Source organism: Glycine soja, chromosome 2 (assembly GCF_004193775.1).
Source record: "Glycine soja cultivar W05 chromosome 2, ASM419377v2, whole genome shotgun sequence".
Taxonomy (NCBI): domain Eukaryota; kingdom Viridiplantae; phylum Streptophyta; class Magnoliopsida; order Fabales; family Fabaceae; genus Glycine; species Glycine soja.
This window is the reverse complement of record NC_041003.1, coordinates 35,494,442-35,508,790: the sequence shown is the minus strand read 5'-3', so window position 1 is coordinate 35,508,790 and position 14,349 is coordinate 35,494,442. Positions and strand designations below refer to the sequence as shown.

Sequence of the window (14,349 nt, the reverse complement as noted above, 5' to 3'; positions counted from 1 at the left end):
AAGGGACCACAACCTAGAATGCTTAGCCTAGTCCCCTATCCTCCTCACGTTCAGTGAGAGGACCCTCATGGGGAACCATTGGCCTCACCCTAGAAACCATTGCCTCGCGCTCTCTGGCTTCCTGCTCCTGGATCCTCCTAATCCACTTCTCATCTGCCCCCTTAGCCTCCAAACCCCAAGCACTCACCATCGACCACACACGTCAGGTCACTACTTCATCAAAATGATCCACAACCCTCGGAGTAGTTGGAACACTAGCAAATCTCCTCAATTCACGCTGACTGGATCTCGAAACCACCCAGCTTTGTCATGGCTGAGGATCCAAAGACTCAACCTCCCTCTAAACCTCTTCCAAAACCCTAGCAGCATGGCTACTATAGCCACTCACCTCCATCGTAACCAGAACAATCCTAAGATTTATATTATATCTTGTTTTTATCTCAAGCTTGCTACATTATTAGGCTTACAAGTTACCAAATCCAAGGTCCATTTTTGCCTTGTCTTTCATATAAGCCTTAATGATTTTGTGCTTAAAAGGCGCCTCATGGGTTAAGGAAGAAAAACATTTAAAAACTACTAATGGCATTTGAAATTCATTCCTAAAGCATGTGACTTGTGTTAGTGTACCAAAATAGTAGCCCTTAATTAAGGCTTAGGGACTAAAGGTTTTATTAACCTCACTTTCCCATCCTTTCACATATTCCAATATTTGGAAAGAAAAAAATAGACCCATCCTTTCAAATATTCCAATATTTGGACGGAAAAATGGGGAGGAATTTTAGTCCCCTCATTTTCCCTCTTATCTCCTCTCAATCTTAAATCAAATGAAGTAAAATTATAAATAAATGAATAATAAATATTTGAGAGGGCCTAATGTTTTTTTTAAAACTAAATTCAGGTTAAACAAGATCATAGAGCCAGGTCTAAGACATTATTTCTATCATAAATGAAAATGAATTATCATATCAAGCATTCATGAAATACGTAATACTCAGCAAAATTATATCTGTTAATGTGTGGGATAGAGGAAGGGGTCCTCATTTTTTTAAGAAAATTATATATGTTCTAATTTGTTTATTAGAACAAAAGTATATAGTTTTATAATTTGTTAATATAATAATTGTGTCAATTTATTTATTTTTGTTCCTCCATTAAAAAAATAAAATTGATCTAACCCAAATTATTAATGATGTGCCAGTTGACATGGATGACAAGGAGAGAAAGATGAAAACAAAATTGAACATTTGCAAGAGATGATGCAAATTAGCACCACGATACGAAGAGGTATTGTAGAAAAAACAAAACCTTTTTTCATTTTCCGAAAATAATTTGAACAAGTGGCGGTTCCTCCCTCCATTTTTGTGAGAAAATTTCTTAAAAACGAAGCCAAAAGACAAGATTTGTAGTATGCCACAGAGGCCAAAATTTCAGCCACATTTGCACTAAAGAAAATCTTAGAAGGGAAAAGTTATGTTTTTCCTTCCCGTATTTTATGCCAGCTCGGGACCAGAAGGTAGCGCCTCGTAACCATCATGGTGCGTTGTAGCATCTCCTCTTTCAACTGGGATGCACTTGAGTATAGCAGATATAGGCATGCTAAATGCTCCGATTACGACACTGAGCACCCAGAATTGCCAGCTTAGAGGCACTGTACTGGCAAATGTTCCCAGGAACTCAACTATGAGTACTTGGAACACCACTGTGGAGAAGATCACCGTAAAAAATATCCAGCTCTCAAACATGCCTTTGAATATGTTTATCTTTTCGATTTCTCGGCTGTTTATCTCATTGAAAACCTAGCAAAAGAAAGAGTGGCAAAGGGGAAACAACAAACAAAATAAGCACAATGCAATGGAACTAGATCATTTTATACATCATCTTGAATGGTTTACAATGGTATTTAAGGCCAAATTGAGGAATCATAGAGGCAATAGCAAAGGTATTAACATGTTAAAACTGAGTTTTATAGGCAATTAGGCATGCACTGTCACAATCATCATTAGTATGACTATTAAGTTTGTGATTGAATGACAATGTCAGTTCATGTATTATTTATTCTAAAACTTTTCAGTAAATCATCAATACACCCAAAAAGAGGGAGTTTCCGTTATTCACGTTGTCACATATCTTATTTTCACATAAAGGTCAAGTATAATAGTAACAATCATATGTATAAATTACAGAATCCATAACAAATAAAGATTATTATGACACATTGTTCTAAAGCTTTATTATATCTTTTAATCATGTTCAACTTTTCTTCCTATTTTTATCAACTATTTGGAATAAAACATCATGTGGTTTCTTTAAAAAGGCTAACCATCTATTTGCCAATTACAATCATCACGGTGTTAGTGAGGATCCATGTGATACTTTACCTGGCAAAATACAAAGGAGTTGAATATCAAAGTGTTGAGCACTATAGTTGCATCTGGACGATTAATTCTCAGTAGCCTCTTCCCATCAAAAGTGAGGACCGCAAGGACAATTAGTTGATATAAACTTTGACCAAAAATATTCCTCCACATGGGTTTGGTGATAAAATTTGTTGTCCTTCCAACTGGGGGTCTTAGCATAAGTCCATCATTGGGAGGTTCAGTGGCCAAGGCCAAAGCACCCAGAGTGTCCATAATCAGGTTGACCCAAAGCAACTGAACAGCTGTGAGGGGAGCAGATCCTGAAAATAAGGAAGAAAATGAAATCGGTTGTTCATTGAAACAGATTCGACAACACTGCAGTGGAAACAAAATGTTTATGAATCAACAAACCTGTGATGCATGCAGAAACAAAGTTAATAATCAGAGCAACAATATTGACTGTTAACTGAAACTGCACAAATTTTTGAATGTTTATGTATATGGCCCGTCCCCACCTGGCCACATTGACAATAGTAGTGAAGTTATCATCCATTATAATGACATCAGCATTTTCTTTGGCAACCTGTAAAAGGTATAATTTCAAAAAAGGAAAAATAATATTAGTGATAACATCAACCAGGTAATAATATAAAATAGACATCGAAACAAATAGGACAAGGATTTCAAAAATAAAAAAGGCACAACACAAAATAGGAAATTATGTCCTGGAAAGGCATCAATGTTTACGACTATGACAAGTATTTCGAAAAACTGCAGTTTTCTTTTTCTATACTGCTTCCTGAATTAATAACAGACTTGTTGATGAGGTTCTGGATAGGAGTATGGGTCCGAGAAAGCTGCTGCCTAAGCCCAAAGTTTGGACTGAGGCAGCAGCTTACTCAAGCCCATACTCCTATCCAGAGCCTCATCACTACCTCTCCCTTGAACAGCAAACTTGTCCTTAAGTTTGTCTTCCGTTGTTGTCCAGCTATTAGGATATCTGGCTTTCACCCAGAAGACCCGGGTTCGTCTCCCGGCAACGGAACAAAATTTGGTAGGACACAATTAACAGTACAGAGAATATACTAGGGAAATAGGATGGATGAATGATAAGGTGTGTGATGTATTATTTGCTAAAGAAAAGAAACTGCAGGGAATAGAGTATTCCCTTACACCAGAGCACTCACTACCTCCCCCTTGAACAGCAAACTTGTCCTTAAGTTTGTCTTCCGTTGTTGTCCAGCTATTAGGATATCTGGCTTTCACCCAGAAGACCCGGGTTCGTTTCCCGGCAACGGAACAAAATTTGGTAGGACACAATTAACAGTACAGAGAATATACTAGGGAAATAGGATGGATGAATGATAAGGTGTGTGATGTATTATTTGCTAAAGAAAAGAAACTGCAGGGAATAGAGTATTCCCTTACACCAGAGCACTCACTACCTCCCCTTTGAACAGCAAACTTGTCCTTAAGTTTGTCTTCCGTTGTTGTCCAGCTATTAGGATATCTGGCTTTCACCCAGAAGACCCGGGTTCGTTTCCCGGCAACGGAACAAAATTTGGTAGGACACAATTCACAGTACAGAGAATATACTAGGGAAATAGGATGGATGAATGATAAGGTGTGTGATGTATTATTTGCTAAAGAAAAGAAACTGCAGGGAATAGAGTATTCCCTTACACCAGAGCACTACTTTTTACGAAAAAAACCGAATTCTCTGCCCAAAATGACAAAACAAATGATTACCCAAGATCCCCCTTCACTCTCTCTCTCCTTTCCCCCATATAATTGAATTCTCACACGAGTCACACGCACACCCCACTAACTGCCTAAACATGATCATTCCCATTCTGCCCCTTTATCCCTCTCCTAGTATAAACTTTCCAAACTTTGGGCTTAGACAGCAGCTTACTTTAAGCCCATACTCCTATCCAAAGCCTCATCGCTTGTTTAACAGTCAGTCTCATCTATCAAAGGATGTAGTCTGGCTCCACTCTAAACAGAAAGTGAAGTAGGGACAAGAGGGAAAAGGAAAATGTATAACATCAATTAAGAAATATATAATGTAACTAGAACAAAGGATAATAGTTTGTCTTAAACAATATTGGAGTATGTAAATACATAACTGTGAAAACAGTTTTGTTTCATGATTGTAAGGGATGTTAGCTCTTGCTAACAGCACCCATCTAGTATTAGTCAACAGTATAGATATTGTAAGGACTGTTAGTTTTTCACTAACAACACCTCACTAGGTATCTCTAAAACGGATTCCTAAACCTTTATTTCTCCTAATGACACCGGTATAACCTTTTAAACTTCACAAATTGTTACATGTTCCTTCTATTTTGAAAAATTTGTTAAGTGTGAGTTAGTTTGCCAAAGATAACTCTGTTTTTTAAATTTCATCCTCATATCTGTCTTGTCAAATCTCAGGAGACACATAAGGTCTTCCTTCAAGGAGTTGTGAGTGTTGATGGCCTTTATTCATTTCACAATCTCCAACTTCAAGGCAATCCTTCCCTGTTGATGTCTACTTCTGTCCCTGTTACAAATGTAGACCTCCCTTGTTCAATTGCTAATGTCAATAATAGCTCTAACATAGGCTCGAAATCTGTTGTTTCTTCTTCCAATATTGCTAATCTCAGCATGCTAGGTTAGGGCATCCAAATGATCATGTTATGAAAATTGTTCTTAATCATTGTAACATTTCCCATTTGAATAAAAGCTTCATAGAATTTTGTTCCTCTTATTGTATGGGTAAAGCTCATGGATTACCTTCTCACAATTCTACTTCTGTGTATTCACCTTTAGAACTTATTTTCACTGACTTGTGGGGACCTTCACATGTTCCCTCATATGCTGGTTATACATATTATGTTTTCTTCATTGATGCTTTCTCTAAGTACACATGGATTTTTCTTATAAATTCCAAGGCTAAAACCATCTCTGTTTTCCAGAATTTCAAGTCCATGGTTGAGTTACAGCTTAATACTAAGATCAAGAGTATTCAGTCAGACTGGAGAAGTGAATACAGACCTTTCTCTAATCTCCTAGCTTCCTTTGGTATCTCTCATAGACTAATTTATCACTTTCTTGAAACCTTTGGGTGTGCCTGTTTTCCTTTGCTAAGACCATATCATACACACAAGCTCAATTTTAGGTCTCAAGAGTGCTTGTTTCAGGGTTACTCTTCTTCTCACAAAGGATACAAGTGCTTGTCATCTTCTGGAAGAGTTTACATATCTAAGGATGTTCTATTTAATGAGTTAAGGTTTCCTTACTCTGAACTTTTCCCCTCTTCCTCTAGTTCCACAAAAAGTCTAGATTCATACTTTAGTCTCAGTCCTAACATCTCTCCACCTTGTGTTGCAACTATTCCCCAGATAACTCAAACATCACCTACTAATTCAGGTTTTGTTCCACTTATTCCTCCTAGGTTTTCACCTTTGCCCACTCATTCTCCCATCACCATTGTGTTTGTACCTCCACCATATACTTCTTCTACATCCATTTTTGTTGTACCTCAAAATTCTGAGTCGACTACCTACATCTACTTCAAAGATTGTTACTGCACCCACCTCTCTCCCAATTAACACTCACCCCATGCAAACAAGGTCTAAATCTGGTATTCACAATCCTAGACTCCACCCTTCACTATTTCTCACTCACTCTAAGCCTAAGACTGTGAAACAAGCTCTAGCAAATCATGATTGGCTCTCTACTATGCAACAAGAGTATGATGCCTTGATGAAGAATAATACTTGGGCCTTAGCACCATTACCTCCTAATAGGCAGGCCAGTGGCTGTAAATGGGTGTGCAGGGTAAAGGAAAATGTTGATGGTTCTATTAACAGATTCAAAGCAAGATTGGTAGCCAAGGGGTTCCATAAAGTTCATGGCTTTGATTTTCATGAAACATTTTCTCCCATAATTATGTTTGTCACCATTCGAATTATTCTTACTCTTGCTCTGTCCTATGGGTGGAAATTGTTTCAACTTGATGTGAATAATGCTTTTTTAAATGGGACTCTTGAAGAAATTTTTTTTATGAAACAACTTCCTGGCTTTGAAGTTACAAACAAGTCATTGGTCTACAAACTCAATAAAGCTATCTATGGTTTAAAACAGGCTCCCAGGCAGTGGGTTGACAGACTTAAGTCTACTCTACTACAATTTGGTTTTATTGGAAGCAAAAGTGGTTCATCCTTGTTTATCTACCGGCAACAAATGCATACTATTTATCCGTTGGTCTATGTGGATGATATAACTTTGACAGGCAGCTCAACCTCTCAGATTCAGCAGCTTACAGACAGACTTAATACTGCTTTTTCCCTTAAGCAGCTTGGTCATTTAGACTATTTCTTGGACCTAGAAATCAAGTATTTGTCCAACAATTCTATCTTGATGACTCAGAGTAAATACATTCGAGATGTACTCCATAAGACTAACATGGCTGAGGCTCACTCCATGTCCTCTCCAATGGTCTCCGACTGCAAGCTGTCTAGACATGGTGTTGATGCTTTTCATGATCCTAATCTATACAGATCTGTGGTTGGTGCATTACAATATGCTACCTTCACTAGACCTAAAATCAATTTTGCTGTTAACAAAGTTTGTCAATTTATGGTTGTCTCTTTGGATTCTCACTGGACAGTGGTAAAAAGAATCTTAAGATACCTCAAAGGCACCTTATCTCATGGTCTACTTCTTCAACCCACTTCTATTTCAAAGCCCTTGATTATTAGAGCATTTTGTGATGCTGACTGGACGTCTGATGTGGATGATAGGCACTCAACCTCAGGGACTGCCATTTTTCTTGGTCCTAATTTAATATCTTGGTGGTCTCGCAAACAAAAAATTACTGTCAGGTCCAGTACAGAAGCTGAATATGGCAGCATAGCTCAGACTTCCACTAAGTTGACCTAGATCCATACTTTGCTGACAGAGTTACAAGTCTCTTTCACCACTCCTGTTATCTTCTGTGATAATCAAAGTGTTGTCTCCATTGCTCATAATCCAGTTTTCCATAGCAGAACTAAACACATGGAAATTGATGTGTTTTTTGTCAAGGAGAAGATTTTGGCCAAGCAACTTTCTATTGTTCATGTTCCAGCTTTGGATCAGTGGACTGATGTTCTGACTAAGCCTATCTTTGCATCAAGATTTGAAGCTCTTCGAGGCAAACTCAATGTGAAGAGTGTTTCTTCTGAGGTATTGGAGTATGTAAATACATAACTGTGAAAACAGTTTTGTTTCATGATTGTAAGGGTTGTTAGCTCTTGCTAACAGCACCCATCTAGTATTACTCAGCAGTATAGATATTGTAAGGGCTGTTAGTTTTTCACTAACGACACCTCACTAAGATCAAGTAGTTACATTTTGTTAGAAGTTAGTTAGGATTAGTTAGAGTTAGTTATTATTAGTTTCTCGGTTCAGAGGTCTTTAAATATCTCAGTTGTAACTAACGCAAATTAAGTTTTGAGATCAATAATATCAGTTTTCAATTTCTCTCTCTCTCTCTCTCTCAATTTATCGAAAAAACAAGATGCCAAGCAACAAAGCAAAAACAGTACAAAGAACTGCTACACTTAATACCATCAGACACACCATAGTAAACAAATCATGGGCACAAACCTCAGTTCCAGATATGCCCATAGCAAGCCCAATGTCTGACTCATGCAGTGCAGGAGCATCATTGGTTCCATCACCAGTAACAGCTACAACCTCACCAAACATCTTCCTCAAATGGGTTACCAAGGTATGCTTGTCAAGAGGTAAGGATCGCGCCATAACCTGAAACCATGTTAAGCACATAAGAAAGACAGGCATCGTGAATGACTATTGAAAATCACAGTACTTACAATGATATCACAACCTGAATTCTTGGTATAATACTCTTCATTTGCTCTATAGACAAGTCCTGAAACTGGGGTCCTTCGATGGCCACACCATCCTCTGTAAGAATGCCACATTCTCTAGCTATAGCCTTAGCTGTATTTATGTTATCACCGGTTACCATGCGGACAGTTATTCCAGCAGCTAAACAAGTTTTAACAGCTTCCCTAACCCCAGGGCGCACAGGATCCTTGATTCCCACAATGGCTATCAGAGAATAGCTATCTTCAGGGATACTGGCTTCTCCTTGGGTTTCATTTACATCTTTGACAGCTAAACAAAGAGTTCTCAAAGCTTCAGAGGCAAATCCATTTATAATATCAGAGACTTTCTTTGCCTCCTCATCAGAAAGATCAACAGCTGTTCCATTTGGATCAATAACTTTGTTACACAATTTTAATACTATTTCTGATGCACCTTTGCAGAAAGCTTGGACACTTCCATCAGGAAGACCGACTAGCACAGACATCTTCTTCCGCACTGAATTGAAAGGCTCAACCTTAAGTATCTTATATGTTCCACGCTGTGCTTCAAAATCACCACCTGAAAGCAAACCAAATTCTAACAATGCTGATTCTGTTGGTGTTCCCAATATTGTCATTTTTCCATCTTTGTCCTTAACAACTTCGGAAGAAGTATTTTGAAATATAGACCGCAAAAGGATGCTTAAAACTTCTTCAGATATCTCTGTCTTTAGTTTGTCAACACTCTCATTACCTTTAATCTCATTGCTCTTTCCACATATCCAAATTTTATTAACCACCATATGGTTAGTGGTCAATGTTCCTGTTTTATCTGTGCAGATGCAGGTCGCTGAACCCATAGTCTCACAGGCAGAAAGATGTCTCACTAGTGCTTTATCCTTCATTAACTTTTTCATCGCAAAAGCAAGACTGAGTGTCACAGCTAATGGCAGTCCTTCAGGAATTGCAACAACTATTATGGTTACCGCAATAGCAAAGTAGTCCAGCAGCTTCAATGCATCATTTGAAGACCAACTAGCAAACTCACCACGAACTGCTTTTTCAACAACAAACCTTATTGTCAACACCACAAATGTCAGCACAGAAAAAGTCAAACCAATTTTACCAATAACTGTAGCAACTCCATTCAATTTCACCTGCAGTGGAGTCTCATCCTCTCCTCCCTCACTTAGAGTTTCCATCAACTTTCCCCATTCAGTCCTCATGCCAACAGTTGTAACTATCATCTTCCCCTGACCATCTTGCACTTTGGTTCCTGAAAGAAGAAAAGGTTTTTTTCCATCTATATTTACTGGTTCGCTCTCACCTGTCAAACTTGACTCATCAATTATCAAAGAGTATCCTGATATATAAATTCCATCAGCTGGAACTTGATCACCAGTTGACAAATGAACAATATCTCCCACAACCAAATCATAAATTGAGATCTTCTGTCTTTTTCTGTCCCTCGTGACCTGAACAAAGATCTTTTTCTTTTCTTTGTCCAAATCCCTGAACTGCAGGGATTGCTGGTAGTCACTGATAGCAGTAACAATGACCACCAAGAATATACTAAGTATGATTCCCAGACCATCATAAACACCTTTTGGCCACCCTTCAGTGGGAAGCCCTATAGCTATAGAAACTATAGCACAAACCATGAGAATGATTAGTGTTAAGTCATGCAGTGCTTCCCAAACAAACATGAGGAAGCTTTTAGAAGGTTTCTCAGTATAACGGTTGACTCCATAAATCTCTTGCCTGGTATCTATACTGGCTTGACCAACACCGTCATCGACTGAGGCACGGAGTTTCTCTATAATCCCTTCAACTTGACCAATTTTTTTATAGTTCGTGTAATCATGGCCTCGAACAACTGATGCAATATCATCTGGTTCAATACCAAAACCAGCTTCTCTCGTCTTTTCTGACACCTTGTATTCAGCTTGAGGAAGAGCTGCAGTAGAAAACCACATGAACCAAGAGAAAGACCACACATTAAGAAAAGTGATTAGTTCTAAAGCAATCATAATATCATATGAATTTTAATTTTAATTATAAAAATTGGAGAACCTTACCGCTGATAAATTGGCCTTCTACCCATTTAACATTAAAAACGGTCCGAATCGTGCTCTGATGGAGTAAATAAACATAATATTGTCAAACTAAATAACAAATTAACAAGCATAATTTTAAACTTTCATCTTATAAATAAATAGGAACAGAGTATAAATATTCTCTGCATAAAAAAATACTATAAATATTCTAGTGTATTTAAAAACCAATACCCATATTCAGATTTACGGATTGGATAATCCATAAGCCTCGTATCGGATGAGGCTTACGGATTCGTAAGTGGTTTATATAATTTTTTCTTTAAAAAAATTCAAAACTATGTTTTACAAATTAATTTATAATTAATGGCGAATGATTGAAATTGTAACTTTCACCTCATTAACACACGTTCTAACCAACGGAATTAATAAATCAGTTATATTATAAAATAATTAATATCATTATATGTAATCTTAAAATTTTTAATGTATATTTAATGTGCATATAAATTTAAATAATAAATTTTGTAATAATTAATTTTGATCTAATAATTAATTTTTTTACATATATAAATTATAAATAAAAATCATAGATTTATTAACATAAATCTATTAATATATTTTTTGATCTTATTACAATTAATTTTGATCTAATAATAAATTTTTTTACATATAAAAATTTTAAATAAAAATGATAGATTTCATAAAAATTCATCTATATAAACATTATTAATTATTATATCAAAATTAATTGTCACAAAATTTATTATATAAATTTATATGCGCATTAAATATACATTAGAAATTTTAGAGTTATATATAGTCATATTAATTATTTTATAACATAATTAATCTATTAGCTCAATTGATTATAACGTTATTAATAATGTAAAAGTCTCATGTTTAATTCTTATTTGAACCATTAATTTTAAATTAATTCATAAAACATATTTTTGAAAAAAAAAATTTAAAAATGTATGAACCACATAGAGATTTGGACAATCATTAAGCCTCATACTCCCCTCCGGTAATTTACTCGTCTCATTGACGCTTGCTCATTTGGTTTTTAAATATAACAAAAAAAATTAAGTTTTCTTGATCTTAAATATAAAAAAAAAAATAATTAACTTATCCTATTTAATATTATTATCTTTAAAATACTCTTTCATTTAATTGATATATTAATTTTAATGACTATTTTTTATTCTTATACTCCAATAAAGAATAAATTTAAAGAAATTACTTTTTAATTAAAATTAATAAAATTAAATTTGGTTAAATAGCTAACAAAGTTAGAATAACATTTTTTATATAGTTAAGATAAGAGGAAATACTTTTTATTTCGACTCCACTTTGGTAATTTCCAAATAAAAAGAAACATTTGCTAAAGTTCGCATCTTTTTCCCATTGACTTTGTGGCTTTTATATTCGTAAGTTTTGTGACTTTCATTATAGCTTTATAACATTTTGTAAGAAAATTCATAAATTTATAGAAACCCTGCACTTCTCAAGAGTAATCATTATATATTTATACTCGCGGAAATTGACAACACAAACACGACCTATTTATTATATTATCATTATATAAATATACTTCACGAATATAGTGAGATGCTATTATCTCCATCTCTACTTGAAGGATGCAACAGTGCATTGAATATATATTTTTAAAATTACGAATAATCCCCTTAAAAAATAAAAAATAACTAACTATCATTAATTTTTTTAATTTAATTCACTTAAAATTAAAAGAAAATATTTCATTTTTATTAAACAATATTTTACATAATTTTTCATATTAAATACAGTAATTTTAAGACTTTTTTATCATATTTAAAATTAAACTTAAATTATTTTCCATTTGAATATATATTCTAAAATGGATAACCAGTACAAATTTATATTTAATATTAGGGCTTTTGTTGCATTTGGATGAATTTGCTTTCGGTGAAGTTTGATAAATTATTTAAAAAATCACATTTGTATTTGAATTAAAAAAATCTTTAAAAAAAATACGAGCAAATAACATTAAATAAACTTCATATTTTAAAGAACTTATAAATTAAACAAACAAATTAAAAAATCTAAAAGGAAAAAAAAATCAACTCTATCCAAATGAATTAAGATCCAATTAGGTGAAACCATATCAGAATTTAAATCAAAACAACATTATATAACTAAGAAAAATGATTATAATAGATTCAATCAGACATCATTTTTCTTTTTTCTACATTATATATATATTAAGAAGCCATATATTCTCAAGTAAAATCAAAGTTTGAAAAGAGGTCAGGATACGCAATTATCGTTGTAACGTCAAAGATTTTTTTACTTTCGGCAACCACATTGTAATTGTAGCTACAATAGCCGTTTAACTTTCTACCATATCAAAAAATCGTCAACGAAACCTAACGATTACAATTGAAAACATAGATATTGAGATCAAATCAAGGCTTTAAATCGAAATCGCAGTGGTAGCAACAAATTAAGCTGCAACGCTGCTTTTAATCTTTGGGCATTACTGTAAATTCCACCAGGCTCCGAGAGAAATTTTCCAGTGACTATTCAACTAACACTAAAAACTTTTGACTCTCATCTAGGAGCGTTCGATTTCGATCTGTTTCGTTTCGTTTTCAACAAAATCGATTTAACTTTATTTTCTTCTTTTCGAGTATCTACTGCGATGTATTACGATTTAACAGTAATTTTTCAGTACCTTACTTTTCCTATGAACCTTTCAATTTTTGTTTTTTCTTTTTCAAAACAAACGAGAAAGAGAGAAAGAAACGGAACCTGAATTTTGCGGCGTTTATCTTCGGCGTGTTTGCGCTTGACGAGATCCGCGGCCCAGCGGAAGCGCCTTCTAGGGTTCTTGACCAACCACGCTGCGGATCTCCATTTCTCCAACGCTTCGATGGAACGATCCTTGTCACTCAGTTCGAACTCCTCCGGGTTCAGAAAACTCACCATATCGCTGTTCTCCGAATAAATCACTCTGCAATTGCATTCATTGGTAACCAACCATCGCTCGCTTTAAGAATATATTTTATATGCGATTAGGATTGGAATATTTTATTGTACCAAACGAGTAGTAATGGTCACTGGCAGTGGTGGAGCCAGCCACGGTGCGTAAAGGAAATGAAACGACGAGATTGTGCGGACAGGAGTGGCGTACACTATTGTTGGATTGAGCATTGAATATAAAAAGTCTATCTATTTTGGTCTCTAGATTATTTAATTCACGAATTGAATTCTCTTATTTTATAAAATTTTATAATATTGATCCATCAAACTAAAATTGAACGTTGACCATTAGCAAGTAATATTGATTATCACGTGTTACATTGTTATTATTAGATGGATGATGAATGTCACGTGTCATCTTGAAATGCATTGTTGTTTTCATTAATCAAAACATGATACGTGACAGTCATCATCCAATAAAATGTGACACGTGACAGTTAACATTACTTAGTCACGGTCAACGCCTAACTGTGGTTTGGGGATCAACGTTGCACGATACGATTTTATAAAATAGGAGAAACTAATTCGTGAATTAAATTACTTGGAAACCAAATCCAAAACTGAAGATAAATTAGGGGATCAAGTTTACAATTTTACCTATGGTAAAAGAAATATTATCATTTAGTGTATATATTCTATTAGATTGTTTTATTTTTATAGTTTTTAAATTTTTATTACTTCTCCTAATAATTTATATTAATAATAAAAAAAATATCTCAATTTGATATACATATTTCATTAAACTATTTTATCCTTTATTGATTTTTTTAATTCTAATTTTTTTTCTTTTTATTTTTAGTTAAAACAGATAAGGAGTAACCTCCACTATTAAATTATAACGGAAAAGTTGAGTTCTCATAATCACATAGATGTGGGATCCACGTCTGCAATTGTATTTATCTTTGGCATTGACTTTGCTTGACCTAGTTTTTTCATTTAAAAAATATTTTAAAGTTAAGTTTAAAATAAGAATTTAAAAGAGAAAATAAATTCTTAATTTACAAATAATATCTTTAAAAATCTAAACAATATCTCATAGATTTAAAATTACAA

The 14,349-nt window shown here is 34.6% G+C and overlaps 1 protein-coding gene across 2 annotated transcripts; it reads right to left on the bottom strand.

The window, feature by feature from the left end:
• Positions 1–1,243: 1,243 nt before the first annotated feature.
• LOC114393064 (calcium-transporting ATPase 4, plasma membrane-type-like) lies at positions 1,244–13,460 on the bottom strand. 2 transcript variants are annotated; one of them, XM_028354334.1, is made up of 8 exons: positions 13,354–13,460; positions 13,066–13,267; positions 10,297–10,351; positions 8,236–10,175; positions 7,995–8,153; positions 2,769–2,940; positions 2,379–2,677; positions 1,244–1,796 (listed from the first exon to the last, which is right to left on the bottom strand). In XM_028354334.1, the coding sequence occupies exons 2-8, from the start codon at positions 13,240–13,242 to the stop codon at positions 1,491–1,493; spliced, it is 3,108 nt and encodes a 1,035-aa protein (XP_028210135.1). In that variant the 5' UTR covers positions 13,243–13,267; positions 13,354–13,460; the 3' UTR covers positions 1,244–1,490. The 2 variants fall into 2 exon arrangements, with proteins under 2 accessions (XP_028210135.1, XP_028210129.1); XM_028354328.1 differs by having other exon boundaries at positions 13,066–13,452.
• Positions 13,461–14,349: the final 889 nt, after the last annotated feature.